General features: G+C 41.5%; 1 protein-coding gene across 1 annotated transcript in view; it reads right to left on the bottom strand.

Moving 5' to 3' along the window:
- Window positions 1–23654, bottom strand: part of SH3RF3 (SH3 domain containing ring finger 3) — a 95134-nt gene extending 71480 nt beyond the window's left edge. Inside the window, exons 1-4 of the mRNA XM_017817297.1 lie at window positions 23582–23654; window positions 21884–22011; window positions 19128–19403; window positions 11485–11580 (exon numbers count right to left, since the gene is read on the bottom strand). Coding sequence (XP_017672786.1) covers window positions 11485–11580; window positions 19128–19403; window positions 21884–22011; window positions 23582–23654 — 573 coding nt within the window. The remainder of the gene's footprint in view (window positions 1–11484; window positions 11581–19127; window positions 19404–21883; window positions 22012–23581) is intronic.
- Window positions 23655–26140: the final 2486 nt, after the last annotated feature.

Below are 26140 nucleotides of genomic sequence, written 5' to 3'. Positions count from 1 at the left end.
TTGGCAATGTCTTTATTACTTGCCATGAAAGTACATTGATTCCTCTTTAACCAGTGACCAAACAGAAAGTAACACACTTAACTGTGTACTGCACTGAAAACTCAGGTATGTGTTGAGTGAGGGGTGCTCTATGCAAAGGCAGACACGTGTCACTGAGTGGTGTGGAGCTGCCTTTGCTTGGACCTTAAACTCAGCCCTTAGGAGCATTTCTCTGCCCTCAAGGACCCCCATGGGACAAAACCCTGTGCTTGAGACAGAGCATGACCAGTAACAGGCCATGGTTAAACCATGAGCCAGCTGCTGTAGGGCAGAGAAGCTCAGTGCCAATACCAAGAGTTCGCAGATCTCATCTGGCCTGGGACACTGCCAGGAATGCAGTATCAATCATCTCTATAGTCCTTCTTTCACTCCTATAGTTCATACATTGAGGGATAGGAAAACCATGCACCCACCAAATCAATACAACCACATTTCTCTTTCCTGAGCAATGCATGTATGTTGGTGAAAGGCTTTGTCTGGGAACAGGCAAGCCTCTCTAATCATTAGACTGGAGCAAGGAGAGAATCACAGAATCACAGAATATGCTGAGTTGGAAGGGATGTGCAAGGATCATTGAACCTAATTCCTAGCTCTGCACAGGACAGCCCCAAGAGTCACCCCATGTGCCTAAGAGTATTGTCCAAACGTTTTTTGAACTCTGTCAGCCTTGGTGCTGTGACCACTTCCCTGGGAACCCTGTTCTGGACCTTTTTCTAACCTTTTTCTAACATCTAACCTAAACCTCCCCGACCCCATCAGAAGATGCTGAGGACATTATTTCTCAAAGGTAAGACTCACAGTCCTTACTCCTGGGCTAGGAAAAGGAAAGAAAAAGGACATGAGAAGTCATGCCTGTAAATTCCTTACTCTGGCTTTGAGGCTGAAGCAGATCAGAGAAAAGGGATAAAGAAGATGACCATCAGGGAGTGCTATCCCTCCTTCTACATGGTTGCTTTCTTCTCAAGAAACAGTGACACCAGGGAGAGCTGCCTCTTCCCTCAGTGCCCTCCTTTAGCCACATGGTGAGAGGAGAATACCTCCAGCATGAGTCCACCACTGCCTGAACGCTCTGGCACCTCTCCTGCTTTGTCCCAAGGATTCCAGAAAAATTCTGTTATGGAAAAATTCTATTACAGAAACCTCTCTCATGAAATTTCCTGTCAATTTGATTCAGTTGTGTCTAAACAGATCAGAAGACTTCAAAGTCAGATTTAGAGCAGGACACTGCCTCCAGCTTCACTTAAACTAATATTATTAACCTGGTTTATGGAGTGCCTAGTGATGCTCTGTCATAAAATTATTACTTAATAAAATAATTAGATAAATAGAGGGACAAGCAGGAGATAGAGGAGGTTGCTTCCACTAAGTCCCACATTCCTCATGTCACCACTTTGGTGTGATGGCTTAGAGCACAGTACAATGGCATCAACTGCCTGCAGAATATCTGTGGGTGGGGGTTTCTGCCCCTCATGGTCATGTTTTTCTGAAGAGTGAGATGCCACATGGCTTCCTTTCCCATCTTCCCACTTTCTGCCCTGCATCAGCATGGATGTTCATGTGACTATGTAGTAAATGGGACAATGGAACAGAGATGTCTGGAAAGTAAAACAATAACATCTCCAACTTAAACAAATAGTTTTAAACAGGGTGACTTCCCTGATCCATTTCAGCACACAGATATGTCTGGTAGTCCTGGAGCACGGAAGGCAGAAGGAAAGAATTGTCACACACAAAGCAAAAGCAGGACAATCCCTTTGGCAGTCACTATCACACCCAAAAATGGTGCAGCAGGAGATAAAATAAACAATGGCTGGTCTACTTTGTACAGGAATAAAGTAAGCAAAAACAAGGACCCCTTTGCAATTTCTTCTACAGGATAGACTAAACACAAAGCAGTGAGCCTCCAATAGTCCTGTGTGTTCTAGAGAAAATCTGGAAAAGATGCAGATCCCCAAATTAATTCCAACTAACTTTCCCTGTTTCTGATTTTTGTTTTTAATTTGCAGATTCCTCCTCTAGTCTTTTGAATTTGGTTTTCTCAATGCTCAGCTCTAACACCTAACAAAATGTCAGAGGATTTCAGACTTAAACATCTGGGTTTGGCACAGCTAATGACATTTTTAGGGTAAAAATCAACTTCATCTGTTATTTTTGTTATTTGAAGCATGCATTCAGCACACACATGCATTCCTGGATCTCTTTTTGCCTAGAATAAAAACAGTTTGACCACTCCAGGTTCTGTGACAACAAAAAGTAAAGAAAGAGTTAAACCCAAGGCATTCCTTCCCTCCAGCATGTTGACTGCACTACACAGTTGGGTGTCATTCTCAACGGTGCTGAGCGTGCACTCAATCCTACCATTCATGTGACTAACAAAGGTATTAAACAGCACCAGTCCCAATACTGACTCCTGAGGAGCACCACTTGTCACTGCTCTCCACTTGGACATCCAGACATTGACTGCAACTCTTTGAATGTGACCATTCAGACCATTCCTTATCCACTGAGTGGTTCATCTGTTAAATCTATGTCTCTCCATAATACTTATGTAACATGCTATCTTCTGCAAACAGAAATCAGAGGGAGCTCTAACAGGCACTCCCTGGCAAATCTTTTATTGTGTCACTGTCATCAACTGTCCCTCCTGTCCCTCTGATAGAGGTCATCTTACCCTGATGGTCATCTTACCACTGGCACTGCAAAGATCCTTTCACAGTCTAGGATTTTAATATTGGACCCACTTTTCTTTGTCACTTCCAGTACCAATGCCGTGGGAGATGCATGGAAACATTTTCTTTTTTTTTACAGAGCTGTAGCCACCAGCAGCGGAGCAGACAGCCAGTTTATCAGGGCCATCTCCCAAACCCCTCGTACCCACTCTCTGTGCCTGCATTTGGATTGAAGATCTCCACTCAGAATTTTAAGGTACCAGGAAAGCTTCTCAAGAAGGAAGCTAATTAAGATGTGCAACATGCAATAACAAGGCCACTAGGAAACAAAATGAAGAATGCCTCTGTGAGAAATAATGAAATCCTCTAGGATTGTATTTTTAATTAACTGCTAGACAAATCGTGTATCTGCTGACATATAGCTTAATATACATTCATGCATTAGCTCTAGGTAAGTGAGACTGAAACTGTCTTTTCAAAAGGAAAAAGATCCCAGGAATTCATCAGTGCTGAAACAATCTTTAGAAGCTGTCAGAGGTGATCAATGGCTGGAAAAGACAAAAGACCTCTTCTCATTCCTCCTCTGGAGAGTGTGGACTACTGATGATGTGCTCTAGAGCCTGCCCAGAGCCCTGGGACAGCAGGTATACTCAATGGGGAATGCTAATTTCTAGTGCTTGGAAACCTGCATCATTGCTGAAATATTTCAATGCAATGGTTGTGTGCTGCGAGGCTGCTGAGCATTGCTGGAAAGTTCAGAATGTTTGTTGCACAGGCAGAAGCTATCCATAAGTAACGTGCTATTTATTTACTTGGTCCTTCTGAGTAGATATAAAGCCAAATGGACTAATGTTTTTCCTGAGGTATTTTTTTCACTTGAAACATTGCAGGACCACGTGCAGATGTACTTTCTTGTGTGTAGAAGAGACTTACTCAACACCCATGGCAGGCTTCAGCTATCCCAGGAGCAGAATGAGGAAGTAAAGGGTAGTAAAGAGTGCACCTGAGCTTCCCCAATATTTGCTGAACACATATCTAAGCATTGCCAAAAGTTTACCATTCAGGGCATCTCATTGCTTTTGAAAGACACTGAAGGTTTAAGGTCCCTTAGCAAAATCAGAATGAATATTGACAGGTTTATGACTGATGGGTACTTTTGGAAATTGGTGAATAATAGCCTACAGTGTCAAAAATCTGACCTGAACAAAGATATGCTTTGCTGGTGAAATGGCAGGTTTTATGTGCAATGAGCACTGTGGGCCCTTTCCTTTCACAGCCTGAGCAACCACAATAGATGAGGAGTAGTTCCCCCACCCCTTGGCTGGAGCTGGCAGCCTTGCCTTCCCTTCCTAATCGATGAAGAGAAACAGCCTCTTCTACAAGTAGGTTCACCTGACGTGTTTACCTGTCTCCATTAAGCAGCAATGCCTATTTCTCTCCCTATGAGCACCTGGTTATTACTCTTGATGGTAAAAGGGAATCCAGACAATTAGCTCAGATGCAGAGAACTTTCTGCTGTTGGTCAGATGAACTGTACCTAGAGACCTGCAAGGTCTTGTGGAGGATTTGGAAGAGTATTTCCCAGTACAAAAGTGATACTGGGGGCAGAACCACTGTTCTGTTGCTGATGCTGCTTCTTGGTGGGACCTGCCAATATGACTGAGCTTCAGTAGTTGTGTCTTCACCTACCATCCAACTGAAGAGAGAGTGGAATAAAGGTTGAAAGGACAGTAAAGAGAAAGAAAGTACTAAAATGGATGAAATTATCAAGCATGATCCAACAGTTTGTGAAAACATTTTGTTCTCTCCATCCAGGGAAATAGGGGGATTTCGTGCTTGTTTGTAACACAAGCAACTCTACAAACATAACAGGAGAACATAAACTTTGAGGCAAAAATCAAAACTCAGTGTAGAAATAACAAAAATGAGACAGAATTGCACCGAGGACCAGAAAACATGTATTTAAGCACAAGCACAGTTTAAGGGATCTGGAGGTGAAGGGTGGGGCTGATGTGCTGATAGCATGGGGAAGTGGAGGCAGATGCAAAACACAGTAGGCCAGACCCCAGTCAGTTTACACTGGGAAGGATGACAAACAGGATTTTGCAGGGGAAGTGCTGGAAGTCCTTTAGTGGATCGTGGCTAGAGACCTAAGTCTTGTTATCAGATGAAGAAGAAAAGTCAGTCCATCTTACTTAGATACCTAGGTACCTAATTTTTGCCACCTAGGAATCAGCACTTCAAAAATGCCCCACACAGATATAGAATGGATATATATAACTTTGAAAGACTCAGAAACTGGGCTTATTTGTGAAGGTTGTGTGCTTAAGTTAGTTGACTGGAAACCTTTTTTTTTTCTATAAATTACCCTAGAGAGTCATTTTTACAAAATAAAGTCTAGGAAATTCAGATGTTACTCATAATGAGAGGTGGTGGGTGGGAAAGATATTTCTGGAGGTGACAGCTGGCAAATTTCTGGTTCAACGTCCCTGAAATAATAAGAGGTGATAACAATTTGGTTCTGGTTTTGATTAACAGAAATATTGGTCATAAGATATAAATCCAAATAATTTAATTATGAATTCTTTCAAGTGAAAGTAGGCAGGACTACAAGCAAGAGAAGACCTGTAACTAAAACTGTCAATTCTCAAAAGGCAAATTTTCACAGCCTACAGCTATGTCTAAATTTACATGCTGGCTCTCACCATGGCTCACCACAGATCTCATAATTGTCTGGGCAGGAGGATGACTCAAATATGACAGTACTCCCACCTATCTCTGTATGCAGGCTTCCCCTCTGTGGCACCCACCTGAGATGAACTTTAGTGTAAATGAGGTGTTACCAGAAAGCAATCATGCATTGACTTGTCCAGACATAGCCTGAGGGGAGTGAGTGACTAGAAAAGGTCTACAGAGCTAAGAAGCTTAACTAATCCAGGGAAAACCTGACATTTTAGGCCAAGGGTGACAATGCAGCTCAGTTTTGTATCCCAAAGATGGACAAAAGTGTTACAGAATCTGTATGAGTGATCACCTTGTGAAGGATGATAGAAATTAAAAGAAAACCTAAATGAAATCACTCAAAATTAAAACAAAAACTTTTCTGCCCAAAGTTATGCTAATTTACATTTTACATAGGAAATTAAATCAAAGAGCAAAAGGTTATTTATTTCTAGAAGCAAAAGGGAACATAAGAAATTGAGCTGTTATGCAGAAGAGATGGGTCAAAGACTAAAAATAATGTATTTCTATATATAATATACATATATGCATACATATATACAATTATATATTATAATATGTTGTATATTTAATCTTCTTCTCACCTCTGACTGCTAATACTCTTAGTTTTCCTGACTAACACTATCAGTATTTGAAGTTCCATAAATTATTTTACTTTGTATGTGCATAACAGTACTTTAAAGCAATATGTTTTATTCATGGATTGATGTGAAAGTAGTAGCAGGTGTATAGGTTCTTACTGAGGTTCCTCTTGCAGCCTACAACACAAAGTCTGCATGTTTTAGTTTGACTATGAAATGTGGGAACTGTATTTTGTACTCCATTCACATAGAAATCTGATACTAAAAAGTATCTTGGAATATTCTACAATATTCTATGCGGGATGAAAACAAGCAGGACCAACCTTTTAGAAGCAAGAAAGGTGCAGGAATGAAATTCTTAAAACAATGTATGTACAAAGTTGAAAATCTGTATCAGTAAAGCTTTTCAACAGAAATTGGCTGAACATCTCTTGGAGCTTACATTATTGTCAGCTTTACAAGGTTCTTTATCCATTTTTATCTGATTCACAAAAGGAGAGAAAACAGAAAAAAACCTCAATTGTGATGTTAATGGGTATAACTCTTACCTCATTAGTGTTACACCTACTTACTACTGAGATGAATTTGCTCCTCTGAGATTTAGTAAGCCAGCTTTTCTAAAATAATCTACATTAGTTTCCATCTACCCACCTTTCAAAAGCATCCATTTTTATTCGCATTAAATGATACTAGCAAGGTTAAAATGAACCATTTTGACAGTCCTTAAGAACAGAGATTACCTGTTCTTTTTGAGAAGGGCACCAAACAAACATTACTATTTAATAAATGTCTAATGCTCGATTTTTTTTTGAAGGTTTTCATAAAAGATACTCTGAAAGATTCACATAGACCACACATACATAAATGACAGGTCAGACATCAAGGTTGAATTCATTGTAAGAGTCCCATAGGGACCCATCTGTCCTGCAGCTGAAGGTAGAAACCAAACAGACCGAGGAGAGAGAAAATACATACAAGTGGACAGGGCAACAGTTATTTGCTGAAAATGGTCAAAATATCTATTAGAGGTAGAAATGCACACTTGAACACATCTGAATTTTCAAGGATGTAAGTGTGGTGACTGCCACTGGGGACACCACCATACTGGGAAATGGCTAAGATGGGAATCTGCATATAGAGGAAAAAAAGGACAAAATCTGCCATCCAGACTGAAAGTCTAAACCATTTGCATTCATCTGCAGGCTGGCAAAAGGATACCCTCAGCAAAGTGCAGTTACACAGTTAAGGACAAATTTTACTGGGAAGATGGGTCTCCATGACACTATTCAACAACCTCGGCTGGGATCCTGGTAAATGTGCTCAGGTTCCCCTGTACGGGTTAAGCTGTTTTAGATCCTGTGGTACAGCACAAAACTGTTAAATGGGATGGTCTGCTCTGCAAAGCTAATTTTGGAATGAAAAATCATTGTTTACCTTAAGAAATGAATTTGGCTTTGGATTTTATTTTTTTTCACTTCTGGCTGAACTCTTTTTAAAAACTGACTTGCAAGAATTATTTTCCCAGAGGAGTCTTCTGGACTTATGCTGCAGGGCACTGAAACCATCAGCTCTTCCCATTCTCCTCCTCCCTCTTTCTCCTAGACCTCCTTTTCCATTTTTTTTTTTTTGACTGTGAAGAACAGGAGAAGATTCCTATTACCCTGCTTCACTGCTCTGTAAAAAGAATTTTAAAACTCTTAATATTACTTAATCACAGCTTTCAGTGCTCCTGCTGCCATAAAACATTATAACAATGGGCTGGCACTTCATCAATTGTAATTTGCAGATATTACAGTCACAGTAGCGCTCAACATAATTGCCTTGCTGTACCACTGACACATAAGGCTTCTTGATCTCGGTCAATACTTCCTTGCTCTGGGGGCTGAAGATAGAAATTTTGCTCTAACTGCTCAGCTTTTTGAATTTCCAGTTCCTGCCCATCAGAGCAGGATGCGTCCCTCCAAATACTCAGCACACTATTGCCCTCAAATTTCATTCCCACACATTTAAATCTATTAGAACACACTTTATTCTCCATTATTCCTCAATTTTACACATAGCAGCAGAACACAACTTTCAAACAGAGAGAATGACAGCAGTTACTAAGAATGAAGGAGCTAGCTTGAAGACAGCAAATAAAAAACATTTTGTTAGGATTTAGAATTCCTTGAAGGTCCAAAACTCCTCCCAGCAAGAATACGACTTCAAACCATACAGATTATTAATAAGATGTTTATTTCAGGACAGAAGGCACCTTGAGAATTAATTTGATTATGTTGTGTTTTTTCTGTAGACAAATTAAAACATAAATTATCAGCCCAAATGGCTTCTACTGAAGACGAAGGATAGCAACAAAACAAGAAAAAACAATAGTGCAAACTCTCCCTGACAGAACATATTGTGTGTGACTGACGCTATAAAAGACATCATTGTGAGCTGCAAATATTTATTCCTTATCCAACTGCAGCTTCTCTGAGGTTGGGACAGAGGCAGGAAAAAGCCTCTCAGCAGGCATGCAAGCACTCCTGCTGAACACTTGTAGGGAATAAAGCATAAGATCCATGCCATGTTACACTCATATGGCTATACAGACAACCAAACATAATGCTGAGAGAGAGACTTCCTAACACACTGCAGGGACCAGATATATTTTGATTTCTTTGGCTATTTTTTGTGCCTCTGCTTTCTGACACCACAGTCTGGCTCTAAAAGCTGCCCTCCCAGGCTTCCCTTACAGAAGCAGACCACTCTCAAATTCAGTAAGTGCAAGGTGGGAAGAAGATGGAGCCTAGGGAGACACTGCAGGCTTTCACATGGGCCAGCTGACACGCCCAAGTGCTGGGAGGCCAGTGGCATCTCGAGAGGAATTTGCTGATCACCCCTCCTCACCACCCTGCTGTGTCTTATTTGTGCAAGAGATTTGTAAGCACCTGCAAAAGCCTTCTGTGCAAGCACCAATTTGAGGGGTATGGCAGCACATTGCCAGGACAAAGTGTTACCAAAGGGGGCCACAACAAGGATTATACTCGCTATTGAAGCCCTGGCATCCTTGAAGTGACTGGCTTGTTTTCTAATACTCTGGCTGCTGTACCAAGGGTAAGAGCTCTCGTCTGGACTCTGGGAGCAACTGGAGACATTAGAGCCTGCCAAGCTGGAATTCACTCTATCCAGGGTGCAGGGCTTAGGATGCCATGTGAAATCCCACACACTTCAGCCAATCGGCTCACACAAGTGGAAGGCTACTGTAAGAGTTAATTTTTGCTTATTCTGCACATTTTGCCAAGATTTTGAAAACCACTTAATGGACTTGGATAGACTCGAGGGGTGTTTTTAGATTCAAGTACTACTTGTTTAATGGATGTGTTTTATAAACATCAGCATTGAGCTTTTCAAAATTTCTTTGGGATTCGACCTGATTCCTTTTAATTTCTAATGTAAAGTAGCATCTGAAGCTGGCAACAGCACAATAATTGTATAACTCCAATACTTGCATAAGATCATCTCATATTTAGAACAAGGCCTCCATCCACCAGGATGTGAATGAAATAGGTGTATGATATTGCTGTTTGGAGGATCATTTCCCTTTGGCTTTACAAACCAATGCACAAATATTACATCATGGCACCCAAATACCTAATTTGAAAGGGCCTTTCAAGCCACCAGATTTCAAATTTATACAGATAAAATATGTGTGTGTGTGTGTGTGTGTGTGTGTGTGTGTGTATACACACAAATATATGTGTAAGTGTATATAGTTGTATTTATTTTATCTATGTGTGTGTCTGTGTATGAATGTATATGCACACAGACATTCCTACATGCATTCTTCTCCCCTGGTGCTGATTAGCTGGCTGTTTGCCTCTCCTTAGAAACTTCCAGCATTGCCATTCTGACTCTGCATCGTGCTACCTCCTGCTCCTCCACAACAGCTCAGGATGTGCTAGTGCTTGGAGAACTTCAGTGACACATTGCGCATGTTCCCAATGGGCTGTTCTTCTGAGGTTATGAGCCCTGTGAGAGCAGTAATTAAGGAGAACAGACACCTAGGAGTGGGAGAGGGATCAGTATGCTGAATAGTGCGTAGGCAGTGCCAGCCTGCAGATGAAACTAGGGCTGGGGAAAGGTGGTGGGCGTAACGGTGCTCACTGTGCAGAGGTCCCCAGTTCACTCTTTCTGCAGCAAAGTTCAGGACAGTAACATCACACTTCCCCAGAACAAGAAAAAGAAGGGAAAAAGAATGAATTCTGGGAGAAACCCAGCTTTCTCATTTAATCACAACAAACTGAAAATGTGTTACGCATTTAGAATAGAAGAAAACAAGTCATTAACTTATGCGAGGCAGCTGGTTTGCCAATAACGGCTCCTACACATTCTGGTTTTAATATTATTGTCCTTCTCAACTGTGGGAATGCAATGTATATTAATGATGGTTTATTCCAAATTGGTCATTGTCAGAGTTAATAATTAGGTAGTCAGGCACTAATTATCTCTATTTTGTCTCAAATAATTAACTAAGAAATCTGGAGAAGTAATTTTGGAGGCAGGCACCAGAGCCTCATCAAGTAGAGCAGGCTCTGCTGTGGGCACAAGAGACGCTTCACTCCAGAGAGCGGCACCAGACTATGTCTGGGAGCAGAGTTACAGGGACACTGCTCCGAGTACTGGGTGCAGAGTGGCAGCACCTTGGAAAAATACATATGCATACGGTGCTCATCTGTTCTCTGCACCCCTGGTTCACCCACGAAGAAGAAAAGCTCCTTGAAGACATCATCTGGGACATGGACAACAGAGCTGCACCAGAAGGGCCACCATGGGCCACCACTGCTGGCTGCAGCCCTGCTCCCAAGCAGCATCTGGCTGGAAGGGCACCCCCAGCAGGAGGGTGGCAGCAGTAGGATGAGGTGGCACAATAGGTTTGCTCAGAGAAAGTGAAGCCTCATCATTTACTCTGAAATCAGACTCCTATGGAAATTACCATAGGAAAGAGCTCAGGACAGAACTGGGTCTGGTACACATGGAATGAGAGCCCTTGGGCATATGGGTGGAGCTGCCTGCTGGGGTCAGGGACATCGACAGCACCCCTCTGAAGGTCTGTGCTGAACCTGCACTGCTGCTCCCCACCAGCTGGCAACATCCACTTCTCCTCAGGTGGGTGCAAGGTACCCCAACTGCAATCATCCTCTTCCATTTTCCCTACGTGTTGTGGAGATTACATCAGAAATGCTACATGGGAAGCCTTTAAAGCAGTTCAGGGAACATATTTTGCTGGCCACTTTGAATTGGATGTGCCCTCCTAGTGCCTTAGCACACAGCAACCAAAAAAATCCCTTTTCAGTTATTCTGTTGTAATTTAACCTTCTCATTTCAGAATTTTTGAGGTTATCCTGACCTTGTAGGCACAACACCCCCACCAGACATCAAGACCAGCATCCATCACCTCAGTATGAACTTACCTCAACATAGAGGATAGGGAAAATGCCAATCTTGTCACCCAGCATTCCTTCTGCCCAGTTGTCATCCACTCTCCTGATGACCGTCAAAATTTCATCCTCAAATTGAGATACAAAAAAATACGTAATCAGATTTTTTCAGAAGAAAGATACCAATTTTTAGTTATGCACATGACAGCTTACAGAGAGACTACACAGAGGATGTAATAAACCAGGTAAAAATGTTCCCTGGATCCTGGGCCAGCAGCATTCCTGGCCCAGCATCTTACCCCAGGGATCCCATTCAAAGTGCATTTAAGCACGCTGCAGACCAGTGCAGCTCATGCTGGCTGTCAGCAGCTCCAAGGGTCTGGCCACAGCAGGTGGGAACAGGTAAGCTCTTGGCTTCACTGCAGGGAGAGAAGAATGTTTGATCCAGGAGATCACCTCTAACTCAAAGGTGAAAACTCCCTAGCATGAAGTTGCCCCTGTGTATCCAAGGGTCTGTTGTAATGCTTGGCTGCTCCAGAAGACAATGTAAAGGGAAGCATGAGTACAGCACAGGTAGTCCTGGAAAAACTTCCAAGAAGAAGCATAAGGTACAGTATGAGGTACTCAGCAACTAGCCTACACTGCTGACAAGCTGAATGTCAGCTTTCTTTAAAAAAAAAAATAAAAATTTGAAGGTAAAAGTGCAAAGCAGGTAAAAATCCAAAGACAACATACTAAATAAGAAATTGCATTCAACTGTTGGATCAGCTTCAGTTCAGACACAAGTTCATTTGCTAAAACTAATGGCATGTTAGTATTATATTTAATCAAAGGGACCTTACAAGAATTTCAGCTGCTGATGAAATTTTTTCTGATTATAAAACAGGAGGTATAGCAGTGCAAATCAGATTCATACTGCTCACACTTTCTCTTCGTATAGTTAAAACCTAGAACACACCAGTCATTAGAAAAGCTCAAGTGACTAGAACCAAACCCTGAATTTTCCCAAGCAGAGCTACTCAGATTGCCAATGGATTTCTGCTATCACCTCTTGTCTGCTGGGGTCCTTGTACTAAACCCAGGCTTGAGCCAGCACTGCTTGGTACAACGGCTGTAGAAGGCAGCCCTCTCTGTGGGGCTCTGCCTGGATAGACAGATCTACAACAAAGAAAAGAGTGAGCTGAGAGAAGCTGGGAAGTCATCTTCATTCTCTCATGGCACGCAATCTTCTTCTGTTCCTGTGCAGAAATTTACAAAAATAGAAGAAAATCTTTTCCTCCAGAAAGCTGAGACAGAGTTCCCTGTCAATCTCACTTTATTTCCACTACTCGCTCTGTGAAAGTAAGAGCTAGATATGGTCTACCACCCTCCATGTAACAAGATGCTGATGTTAAATGATTAGGCAAGGGGAGTTGTGTTTTAGCAGGTACTTCTCACGTTGAAAAAAACTCCACAAACTCCTGATCCAGGATGTTCAGACTGTGGATTTGCATTGATAGAAAAACAACCAGAACAGGGTGATGTGATGTATTTTGTAGTTTTTGAACATGTGCATTTTGAACATGTGCACTCTGAAATAGCTTAAATGTTTCCTTTGAATTATTCATCTGAATGATCCATTAGGGGAAAGCTCAGAGAAATGGCCACAGACTGAGTCCTTCAGCTATTTATTACAGCTGGAAGGTTGCAAAAGAATTTGTGCATTTAATTTCCTGAAGAAACAGATAGCATTCCCTTCCAAAGCCCTGTCTGCCCAGACCATTTTTGATCTGTGTAAAGAACTGACAGTAATCTGCAAAGCTTCCACATGCTCTCGCTAAAGACTGATTATCATAAATGTAGAATCTAGGTAAAGGGGGTATATGAGGAAAAGAAGCGACCGCATCACTTCAAGAACCTGCTATGAGTGTTCCTACTTTCTGTGTTTATTCAGTTATTTCCTTAAAGGAATTTTTAAAAATCCAAGATTGACGGGTCTACATTTTCACTATACATTTATGTGTACACACATAATGTGCGTAAATGCATACATAGCTTATGAATAGAATCATAGATTGTTCAGGTGGGAAAAGACCTTTAAGATCATTGAGTCCAACCCTTAACCCAACACTGAGTATAAATGTATGTGTGTATATAGATATTTGCATATATACACACACATAAGAAATTCAGAAACAAATTTTAAACTGTAAAACCCCAGAAACATTTTATTAGATTTTGTTAGAGACGCTGTGCAATCCCATCCCTGGAGCAGGCTGTACAGATACCTGGCAGGAAAGGCTTATCCTGCATTGACTCTATTCATGTGGAATGGGTAACCTTCAAAGGTCCCTTTCAACTTTACCTGCTAAGGATCTATGAAATCTGGAAGCATTCCCATACACTGATCTTAGTTTTGCTCTGCCAGGTATGGCTGTTGAATGTCATATATGAGAAAAGCATCCTGAGATATGCTAACATTCAAAAGGTGTATCTTCGTGGGAGAGCAAAGTGCAATCCTTGAGAATTCCATTACATAATTAGTTTTCAGAAGGGTGTTGAAAATCTCCAGGAATTACAGCAAATCCCGAAAAATCCTTTGGAATTCTTTATTAATAGCAAGTTTCTTTGAATTCACAGCCAACAACACCATTCTATACAGTGGGCTGGTGAAAGCCTCAACATGAACTATTTTAGTACCTTGTACTAGTTGGATAGCTGTGCTACTTATAAATTCCTAGAAAGATTCCCAAAAGGATCATGAATAGTAAAAAGCCATAGATCTCTTGGCATACCACTTCGACTTTCTGAACTTCACTATTTCACATTGACTAAATTGATTTCCAGGCAGCATAAAGGAATCCAAGCCTCAAATCTCATTTCAAAAGCAAATGGTATTCACTGTAGTTTGGACAAAGATATGTTGCGCTCTTTTTATGCCTGTTGCTAAAGTCTTTAATTATTTGCTCTCTCCTACTTCCTTGAGTTTCTCTCTATTCATCAGGGCTGGGTCAGCCTTGCAACAGGCATGTGGGACCTGCAGTTTCAGTTTATAATCATTATCAGAAAAGAAGTCAAAGATAAATCACTTAAAAAGCAGTCTGATTGCCAGAGAAATGAATCTTTTTACTGAGAAAACAGCACAAAAAGTGTCCAATAACAGTCCTGATTCACAGTCTGATTTTTACTCTAGTCATTGATGGCCATTAACGAAGCAATACAGAGCAGATGTGTCTGCTATTCTGCAGAGATAACTACTCCATCTCGAGCACAGGGGAGATCTCAATGATGGCAGGATGGCACTGTGCCATGCTCAGTGAGTCCAGTTACAGCGCTTGCCAGCTGGCATGAGAATCCCTGTCACCAGCTATTGCCGGGATGGTCTCTCTGTGAACAGCAAATATTGCTTGAACTGAGTGCTAAGGGGCTGGGATGCTGCTCCACAGCCAGGAACCAGTACTGGATGTCATGGTTTTAAGACTGGCACAGCATTTGTTAAACACCACTGTGGCCTGGGAACAAAACTGTTGGAAAATGAAGGAAATAGCTGATGTTATTAAAAATGTGATGAGCAATAACGCATGGTGAACAGTTGTTGCTACCTTGACGTGTCTGAGACTCATCTACCACTGGGATTCAGCCTTCTAGAGGCCATGTGAACTCACACATGCAAAGGGTGGTCAAACACCTAAACAAACCTGTGGGCTGAGACTGGACTCAGTCTAAGGGTGGAGTAACTACACAAACAAACAACAACGCAATTACTACAGATTTGCACTGCTGTACCTGAAAGAATCCTCTTGCACATGTTTGTACCAGAGAGTGCATAGCCCAAAGGAGGACAGAGTATTTTTTAAAACAGAGAGAGCAGGAGCCTAAGCCCATACTGTGTAGCATGTAAGGTAAGATTAGAAAGCTGAGTCAATAAGTATATCCCAAGGGCATGCAATTAGGCTCTGTAGGCCACATGCTGATTGCAACCACATAGGGAATATTAGGAGTAAAATTCCTGAAGCTACTAGAGTTAAACTGGTGCAAAGCCGACACAAGGCTGAAAACAGTTGTTACAGAGAAAAAATAACTGCTAACTGCCTGGTTTGACTGATCACTGACAAGCACTGATGGAAAATATGTTAAGTAGCAAATCTGAGATGTTCTATCATCTTGTAGTTACTGCAGAGGAGAGAACAGTGGCGGAACCCTATGCCTGCATGTGTGGTTTATTTGGGAGGATGAGCTGAGGGAGCAGTCCACATGGTGTAAGGGAATCACAAGCGTGAGCTTTGTTGCACTGGATACTCAAGACAGATTTTTCTCTGCCCCTCCTGGTTTTATTCTAACACATACAAAATTATTATATTTGGGTTATCTTTGGCCTTTAATCTGGAGAGTGTCTACAGGAGGTGAAAATGGGTAAATGGTAGAAGCCCTCTGCAGCACTGCTCATGAAGATCTGTAAGCGGACTTCATTTCCTTGCAATACACCTCTGGAACAACAGAACATTTGAATTTTGAAAAATAAAACAAAATAAAACAAACTAGTAAGAAGAAACACCAAATATCCTTCCTTTGTTTTCTTTTACTGCACCAATAGGTGTTCTGAGTGTATAGTAACAAAGAGGATGGGAAAAAGCAAAGCCCAGCAAAAGAGCAACAAAACGCAATGATAGAGAAGATCCCTATGTTTGTGTTTCCTTTTTATAGCTTTTCTTTAGAGGGAAACTTTATTATCTGTTTATAAATAAAATCCAATTACGAGTGTCTGGAAGCATTAAATGAGTTGCAGGGCACAAATAGGTTATACTAGTTTGTATAAATGGTATGCCAAACCAACCTCTCTTCCAGAGGAAGGAAAAAATAGCTTAAATAAAGTTGAGATCAGGTCCAGCATCTTCAGATGCAAACTGAGACATTCAAATGATGCATATTGCCCAAAGTGACAAATCACATTACAGCACTGCAGTACACAAGACTCTATGCAGAGGAACTGACTGCATCAGCAGATGATCTATAATCTGGGCTAAACAGAAACCTTCATCAGCACAGGTGACAGCTAAAATTAGCATTGAGAAAACTGATGAAAACATGACGGTAAAGTCTCAAGACCAAAAACAGATTATTCACTGTCAGGGAGAACAATAGGCAGGACATAAAAACAGTTACAAGGTGACAGTGCATGTAGTGGAAAGAGCTAAAGAAGAAAACAGCAATAGAACAGAAACCTAACCCCCTTGGGAAAAACACAGTCATCAGGGATAAAAGGATGCAGACAGTAACATGAGAGATGAAAATAAGGCAAATTGAGAGCTTGACAGTATAGCTATACAGCAGAAAGAAATGCTCCTTGTGAGAACGACACTGGACAGCTGAGAAAATGAGAACTATCACTATACAAAGGCAGTTATTGTAAAGGAGGTATACTAATATATGGCATCAAATATATCAAATACGAAAGTGTCTAGGAAAGGATCTGTTCTAACAAAAAAACCCACAACTGCCTGCTGTGCCTATTAAATTTCTTAGATTGTGCATGCAATGAATACTTTAGGCAGACAACGAAGATTGCATTCTCAGAGAAGTCTCCAGTGTACCTCTGGGCAAGCAGCAAGGAAAACAACGCACCAGCAAATTTATATTTACTGATAGGATCTCAAAGGTAACTTCTGTCTAATTTTCTGTTAGTTCATGGCTGTTACTTCTCACTAAGCAGCCCACTTTCTCACAGAGATTCACAGCTCCAGGGAGGCTGGCTAGTTGTAGGGCTTGCAGTGTTTGCAATCAAACACTTCACTTGCTATGGAGCAAAAGTGCTTACAAATCTTTTGTTAAATAAATATGAGAAAGTATACAGGGTAGGAAATTGCATTCTGCTGAGAAACGTTGCATGAGTGAAAAAGAGGTTACATTCGGTGAGAAAATTATATGCTGCAAATGATTCATTCAGCTATAATAAGTAGCCTCAAAAGAGGAGGTCAGTAAAATCCTGGTGAAGGATATTTTTATCATCTATTTCATATTCATTTTCAGCATAACTGTTATTACTTTATGTGATACTGTAACAGCCACAGACAGCTGAAATAAAACAGAAAATTGCAATGAACAGGTTCTCCATGGCATTCAGTGCCATAAATTAACAATAGAGGATATGCTTTATTTTACTGTGGGTTTCTTGATATCCATGAAACCCATCTAAGGTCAACACAAACAGCTAGGGAAGGGAGGGGGAGGCAAAAAGTAGGTGGGGAGGTGGGGGTGAAAGAAAATGTGACATTTTAAATCCAAAGGAAATTACAATATTTCAGTTTTCTCTCATTCCAGTGTGAATTTATTAAACATTTTGGTTTTAAAAAAACAAAAACTGTTTTTTAAATGTCTACTTTTTACTCTTTTTATGTTCTTAAAATAGGAAATACTGCAATATATTTTGATGTAGTATATTTCAACTATTAATTGATATATGGTATGATGAAATATACATTTTGAAGCTGAATGTCATTTTAAAACACTGGAACATCTGATTCAACAAGGAACATTAAAAGAGACATTTCCATTAGATTTTTTTCTGAAATTTGAGTTGTTCTTGGGGAACATTTCAATGCAGATGAAATGTATTTTTCTCAGACAGAAAAAATGTTCTCAGAAAGCGTGTAGCCAGTTCTACTTGTTTAGTTTCACTAGCTTTATACCAACCTTGCCATACATGGCACGAGCTGTCTCAGTGGCTTCTCCTTTAGACAAAATGGGAGGCATTTCCCAATGATGCTTACACAGGGCTGACCCTGATGGGAGTCTTTACGCCTACCCAGTCCTGCAGCACTGCTGGTGCATGGGACACTGCAGGGACACCCAGCAGGCTCTGCTTCTGCAGGGAGGATATGCTGGTTTGCGCTGGGGTACTTACTTTTTTCACAGTGGCTGGTATGGGGCTGTGTTTTGGATTTGTGCTGAACACAGGGTTGACAATAGAGAGACGTTGTTACTGCTGAGCACTGGTTTCAGAGAGTCAAGGCCTTTCATACTGCCATGTGGGCAAGGAGACTGGGGGTGCATGGGAAGCTGGGAGGAGACATAGCCAGGACAGGTGACCCAAACTGACCAAAAGGGATATTCAATACTATATGGCATCATGCTCACTGTTACGAGTGATGGGACCCTGCTCTCCTGAGCGTGCTGAACACCTTGCCTGCCCATGGGAACAAGTGAAATAATTCCTTGTTTTGCTTTGCTTGTGTGCATGGCTTTTGCTTTCCTTATTAAACTGTATTTATCTTAACCTATAAATTTTCCAGCTTTTACCCTTCCAATTCTCTCCTTGATCTGAGTAAGTTAGTGGCTGTGTGGGGATTGGCTGCTGGCTGAGGTTGAAACCATGAAAGAGGAGGATTTACAAGTTGGAAAAAGTCAGTGTCCTTCAGCATGTTACAGGAGGCATTATCCCACTTAATAAAGGAAATTTAGCCCCATCAGCCTGTCTCCACTAGGCTGCCTGAGCTCAAGGACTTTCATTTTCTCATAAAAGAAACCAGTTGAGAAAAACAGAGTTTAGGGGGTCCCTGGGCTCCAGGGAGGCCAGGACGGTGTCCCACCAGTCCCTAGCATCACTGTGCTCCTGACTCAGCTACCAGCACCACAAGTGCCCCATCTTTCCCTACAGAAGCCCCTTTCTGAATTTCTTTTTTTAAAACCTATTCCCCTACCTTGGTGAAGGTCAGGCAATCCTTGTCTTGATCTTTATCCTTTATTTCAAAGTCGTAAAGTGCTTTGCCCTGAGGTGGAGCTTGTGGGAGAGGCTTGATACATTGGATGTAGCTGGCAGGGAAGAAGCCATGGTTCCCATTGAGCTCCCCGTGGTACCAATTCTCGTCCACCTTCCGCCGCAGTATGATGATGTCCCCCTTGTTAAACTTGAGGTCACCAGGCTCTTTTCCCTCATATGTGTAGAGGGCTTTGCCATAGGGAAGCTGAGAAACATTCTGGGGAAACAAAATAAACACCTTTAAGCAAACTCCAGGCAGCACCAATAGCCTTCCTAGAGTCATTTTTATCTAGAAGCAAACTGGTCATCCTTGGCCAAATTACCCCAATGACTGAAGATGATTGCTAAATAATGCTACACCCTGGATCTCAAGAAAACTAGGATGTATGTTATAGTAAGCCTGAGAAGGTAAGTGCGTTATATGAGAGCAGACACTGTCCATCTCATGAAGCTCAGCTGAAACCTGCAGTATCTCATACACCACCAAGCAGCATCAGTTAATTTGCAAAATATCCTATGTAAGCAGAACAATGTGTTTAAACGAGTAGACCTTGACACGTGTAAAGGTAAAATTTTAGACATTTTGACCTTCAGGGTTGCTTTGGTTTCTGAAGCTCAGAAAAGAAACAAAATAAAACAAGCTTGAAGATTCACATGGTTCTAAAAGTTGGCAAGTTGATAATTTTTCATTGTGCTTGTTTGAGCAACTCCAAATATTTTTGAGTTTGAAGCTTTTCATTTAGTTTTTGATTCTGTAGCTAAATGCTCTTACTTCTTTCAAAATCCCCAAGTTTCATGCTGCTTGCTGAGGGCTACTGTAAACAGTTATAATGTTCTCTGTTGCTTATGAATTAATGTCCCTGTGGAAAAGTGGAATAGGCAGAATGCCTCTAATCTTTCTTTTATAACTAAAAAGAGCTTTGAGGCTTTCACCCTCATTAAAAGAATGACACAAACTTACCAAAAAATCACACCACAAGAGAAAAGCAAAGCCTAAAAAGTTAATACTTTGGTATGATAGAAAAGAGAAACCTATTTAACTGAAGCCACTTGATTGTGAAGAACTATTCCCAGAGTTCACTTTTTCCTGGTGCAAGATTATTGAACCCAGGCTGCACCTGCATGAATAAGTTTTTGGTGGAAATGCTGCAGCCCTCACCCTCCTTGCTACTTGTTCCCCTTCTTTCTGAATCCGACAGAGCAGAGGGTGACTGTGTTGGACACAGCTGCCAGGTGCTTTGGTCCTAAAATAGTTCTTTAATGCATAATAGAATAGAAAAGGTGTACTGCTGTATTACCCTATATAATTTTTCATTTTATTTAGCTTGAACTAAGAGTCAGCTTGCAAGCCTCAATGCAAATATGTAGCGGCACATAACATAGGAGATGTTAGAGATGTCCTGTAAAATCAACTATCCATAACAGTCTTTTTTTTTCCGAGAGGTATTTGCAAAAATGACACCGTTTTCTGCTGCATATAGATGCATATAAGTAGTCTGTTCCCTGCTGTGCACTCTTGTTGTCAATGGGGTGTCCTACAGGGACAATGAAAAAGTAAAGCTATATTTAATAAAACCCCCTGGTATTCCCCCAGTTGTTTGTTATGTCTGTACTTCTGGATAACATTCCTGTGCCTAAAATAACACTCAGATACCTTCCGCAGGGAGAAGGTGGAGTGGCCCAACAGAAACACTGCATTTCCCTACCAGAGCCAGAAAATGAGATGCTGAGATGATTTTTCATGGTATTTGTTAAAGCCACAAGCAGAGGCATTTTTCAGTCCCAATGGGTGCATTAAATGGACCTGCTCTGGTAGGGCAGGTTTTATGCTCTTACACCTGCATCTTTTGGCAGGAGGAGGAGAAGCATCAGCCTGCTGCCTCCGCCTGCTTCTGGGCTCCAGATGGTTACTGTGGCAGGCAGACTCCACGCTGATCAAAAAGTAAGTTTCTTGAATGTACCTTCATACACAGACATTAAATTACTAGTTCTTATTAGGAAAGGCTCTAGTAGCTGTGCAGGTCTTGGAAAGCCTGTGCAACAGATCTTTTTGCCTAGAGCATACAGTGAAGGAGGCAGTCAAACAGGCACAGCTCTTCAGAGCACTATCCATGTTGGCTGGAGGGAGATTTAATTTCATTCACATGTGTCTCCAGTTCTAACTTTTCTCATTAGCAATTTACAGTTCCTCTTTTTGCTGTGTATTCTTCTGAATTTTGCTGTATCAGAATGAAGGTACCCATATCTTGTACCTTCTAAAAAGACCAGTATTTTGGAAGCGCCCTCAAACATAACAAAAAACCCCATAAAATCAACAGCCAGCTAACAAAGCATCAAACAGTCTCTGCCAAATCAGTGGCAGCATCCTACTGATATTTTTCTCTCTGTCAGGATGGTTATTTCCCTTGACAGCAAAGCTTTGCCCCCCTCCCCAGCATTTTAAAGATTAAGCATACAATACCATCAAACTCCTTAGGTAAGGCATAGATTGCATTACGTATTTTAAACTAGAAAAAAACTCACATTAAGCTGATAGACTACAGAGCCTTGTAGTAATTTAGAAATAAAAGATTCATTACTTTAATTCATGCTGGGAGAAGACATTTTATCAAAGTAAGAGTGAAACTTCTGCCAGGTGCGCACTGAACCACTGCTGATCCAGGCACACGCCTGGCAAGCATGCTCTTCATCACTTACCCTAGACAGGGCCTTACTATTCCCAAGATCTTTGTAGCAATTCAAGGTCAGATAACTTTCTTTACTTTTTAACCACTTTCTCTTCCCAAGACTCATTTTACTGTGTAATAAGGCAACAGCCCCCAGTGCTAAGAAAGAGAAACTGGATTTTACACGATTGCAGACATGATCAATGAAATTATTATGCAACACGTGCTGGGCTTTTATTGTTAATTGATTGAGCTGGCTAGAAGATGATTCAGGTGCCTGTTTTTACCTTCCCTTGATGCAAATGCAGACTTTTAAGCAAAACATACAAACTGCAAGACAAATTTTCATTTGAAATCTGGCACTATTTTATTTGGAGATCTTAATGGGGGAATGGACAATTTAGTTGCTTGTGTTCCTCTTCTTTTTCATGGGCTTAGCTATGGGACTATCTATGAACAGTCCTACACAGAGATCTGCAAATAAGGTACTTAAACCACAAGTCAGTGTTCCAATTATCAGCTACAGCTTTTCTAATTCTGAGCCACAGCTTTTCAACTAAAAACTCTGTAGAGGCATTTTTTTAAAATGAACATGTTATTCAGTGGAAAAGATAACCTCCTATTGAAAAATTGCTGTAACTGAGACATTTCCCAGCCTTTCCATAAGGCCAGAAGTACCCATTTTGATTTGAGCATCCCAGGTAAACTTTGCATTTACTGTGGCCCAGGGGTAAAGAAATACCAGAATCCTCCAAGTCTTTTCAAATAAAGCTACTTTTCCTGTTCTAAGGCTTAAAGTGTCTGCTCAGATTGACCAAAGAGAGAAATTTGCAGCACAATTAAAAAAACAGAATCAAAACAAAACCAAACAAACAACCCCAAAACAAACAAACCCACAAAACCCACAACCAAAATAAACTCCTGAAGCTTCCTTTGTGATATTTTCTAGCCAAAATGTCTAGCTTTCAGTGGACTTTTTGTGTTCAGATTATATTAATGGTCCCTAAGAAGCATATTTTTGGAAGTTTCCCTTATTGTTCCTACTTTTGGTTAATCCATAAATTGAGAGCAAGTCAGATTCAGAAAGCTTCTCTGAACTACACCTGTAAGGAGGGATTATTAAGCATCTTTCAGAAACAGAAGAAAAACAATCACTGCTGCTGTTTGCTAGTTGTAATGTCACTCCTCATCAACAGTTAGGTGGTTCTTAGAAATCTTCCTATGATCCTGTGATTATATACCTCTTTGCCAAATCTTTGTGCAGGCAATTATAGCCTAACCACTCTCTTCTTCACTTGACTTCCCCAATTCAAAGGGAAAGCAGTTGTCCAGGACTAATATCTGACTGACGTGCAAACTCCCCAAGACCTTCCAGTGAGGATGTCCTTCCCAAATTATGTTCAAAATCTCTGCTCCGTTCCCCATCCTATTTCCCCTCAAGTCTTTCTTCCATTTAACCGCATTTCAGTCAGACATCATCACCTTCAGAATGCCCAAGTAGTACTTCCTACAAAATATTCTAATCTAAAACAGACTAACGTGTTATCTAAGAGATTAGACTAAAGAAAAGCAGACAGACAATGGTTTTGGTGAGGCAAAGCACATAGAGATGTTTCTCCAGCAACTGCAGGAGTGCTTACACCTTCCTTTTGCTCTGCCCATCCCACGCATGGGCACTGCCACAGCAACAGCTAGCGGACAACACTGAGCCACCACACTACACCCTCACCATGCACTTCATGCCCTGCTCTGTAGCCTAAGTCCCTGTGGATCCGCAACCTAAGCTCATCTGTGAGCCCCATGTTGGCATCTTCAGCATCTCTATGTCCAGGGAGGGAAACTCACTTTCCCAGCCTGGCCCCAGCAGCATCAGGCTGTTCCTCTCCCCACGGTATCCAGCTCCATAATGGCACTCGGGCATCCAGGGACCGATGTGGTGGCAGCCTGGCTGCCCTGTGAGTAGCTTGGCAGAGACCACCACCCCACTACCTTCCTCCAAGTCAGCCCTTGACCTGCACTTCCACTCCGAGGGACGCCTGCCATCACCCCCTCCCCAGCTGCCATGAAATCTGATCAGGCATAATGCAGGTGGATGCAAAATTAAACAGCCTTGACATCTGACTGTATCAAGTACTTGATTTGCTGTGTTGATTTATTGTGAGGCTAACTGGCATTTCACCACAATGTGCATTAAATTTCAAAACTGTGTGGGTGTGTATAGGAATAAAGAATGCAAGAAAGACAGGAAGGAAGGGATGAAGTCACAGTCAATGGCAACAGCCAGGTTTTTTTCCTGCCAGTAAATCCATGCTGGCACAATGCTGAATACTGCCAAAGGTTTCTTTTCAATTTCAGCAATCAATACTGACGTAAAAGCCTGAAGCGTTAATATGCTGAAAATCCCCCTTGCAGAAGACTCAATGATATGTTGGCAACTCAATCATTCTGCATTTGTGTTTCAGCAATGTCAAATGGCAGTTAAGCAGAAACCTGCTGGCAAATTGACAAACAACAGCCATGAAGCAATTAAGTGTCAAAGCTGGAGAATTCTTCATTATGTATCCTGAAGAACAAAAGGAACATGAAGAAACCCAAACATACTTGCTTCCAATAAATTCTCCCAGTAGAACGCTTAGTAGAATGTGAGCTGCACAGATAGAGTAAGTAATAAGTTTACAAAAGTTACAGAAAATAAACATTTTCCCAATGTGCTTGAAAGCAATGCAAGCTCCAACATGGGTCAAAGCCTGCCAACTTCTGTGTGCAGTACTTGATGGAGGAGGTCACTACATAAAAAAAGGTCTGATGCTTGCCTGTAGTACAGTGTGTGTGATTACAAAATAAGAAATCAAAACCAAAATTAACAGGGGCAAGGCTACTAGACCCAGACAGAAGTGCTATGATCCAACCCTTCTCTCAAACCAGGTTTGTGTTCAGATCCCTGAAACCCAAGAAACCTCTTGAGGCTACAGCTACAACTCCTCTCTGCAACAGCAGAGCAGAAGATTGGTTTTCTGCAGCGTGAAAGCCATGTTAATGCTGAAGGGTAATTTCTCTCGCTCAAGCTATTGCCTTGTCCAGCTCAAGCTGTGCAAAGAAGGGAAACCTCAGGGGCTTCCCTTGCACATGGGGATCTCCCACAAGCGGCAGGTGTGATGCTGCATGTTCCATGGGGCAGCACCATCACCTGACCCTCGTTTCAGGGGGATGAAAGGATTAAAGAACTGGGGAAATGCAAAAGATCAAAAGGTGGATGAGTGTTTAACTCCTTCTTCCCTTTGCTTCACAGCTCTTGTTCATAGTCAGAGCTAAAGTTAAAGCAGGAATGGACAAAGCCAAACAGCCTCAGAACATGCTACTGGAACAGCCTGATAAGAACACTGCTAGGGACAGGAAGTCTTTTTTTTTCTAAGCCTGTACTTAAGTCACTTTAGCAAAACACACTGGCATGTTGCTTGTTGCAGTTCTTGAAAATTCTCCAACATCTATCTCCATATCCCCCATCTTCCAAATACATTTCTGAAGAGTCTGTTCATCTGAATGAATGTATTTACATTTATCTCCTTCATGAAGTACTGCCAAGTGCAAACAGCCAGAGTAAATTAAAAGTTGATAGAGAAAAGAGACACAGAAAGAAAAAAGTAATGAAAAAGAATGAAAAGCATGCACATCTCAGTGGTAAAATACAATTAAACATAAATTACTACTATGGAGTAGAAATAATAATTAAAATACATACTGCTAATTTCTTGCTTCATTACTTTGAAGCATTACATATTACTCTGAATTTCCCAGTCAACACAAGCTAAGATTCAGTGGAGACGGACGGGACTGAATTTACATTTTCCAAATGGTAGGAAACTCCCCACGAGCAGGCTGAGCAACACTTCAGCATATGGTTTCCTGCCATCCATAAGAACTCCACAGAAACTGCAGCAGCTGTGCTGGAGAGGAGAGGGGTTGTGTGGTGGAGCATCCATCAGCAGGACTGCTGAGGAGATGGGGTACTCCCTATTACTAGCACCCGGATCTTGGCATCAAAAACACCCACTGAAGTCAGATGAGAGCAATTTAAATTGTGAGCATGAAATGCCTGCTTGGATCCCTCCGGGACAGAAAAGTGGAAGGCAGTCTGGCACAACAAGCAACTCGATTGCGTTGGCAATGACAGCCATGTCTGCCAGACTTGGCAAGGGCAGCAGGACTGTGTGCTGCCCACTTGCTCTTTGCCATCCTGCCCACTACAGTTGCTCTTGATTTAACACCTTTCCAAAGCAACACTTCGCTT

The sequence above is a fragment of the Lepidothrix coronata genome, unplaced genomic scaffold, assembly GCF_001604755.1.
Source record: "Lepidothrix coronata isolate B3197 unplaced genomic scaffold, Lepidothrix_coronata-1.0 Scaffold60, whole genome shotgun sequence".
NCBI classification, from domain to species: Eukaryota; Metazoa; Chordata; class Aves; order Passeriformes; family Pipridae; genus Lepidothrix; species Lepidothrix coronata.
The sequence above is the reverse complement of the archived record's forward strand: the minus strand, read 5'-3'. Positions and strand labels throughout refer to the sequence as shown.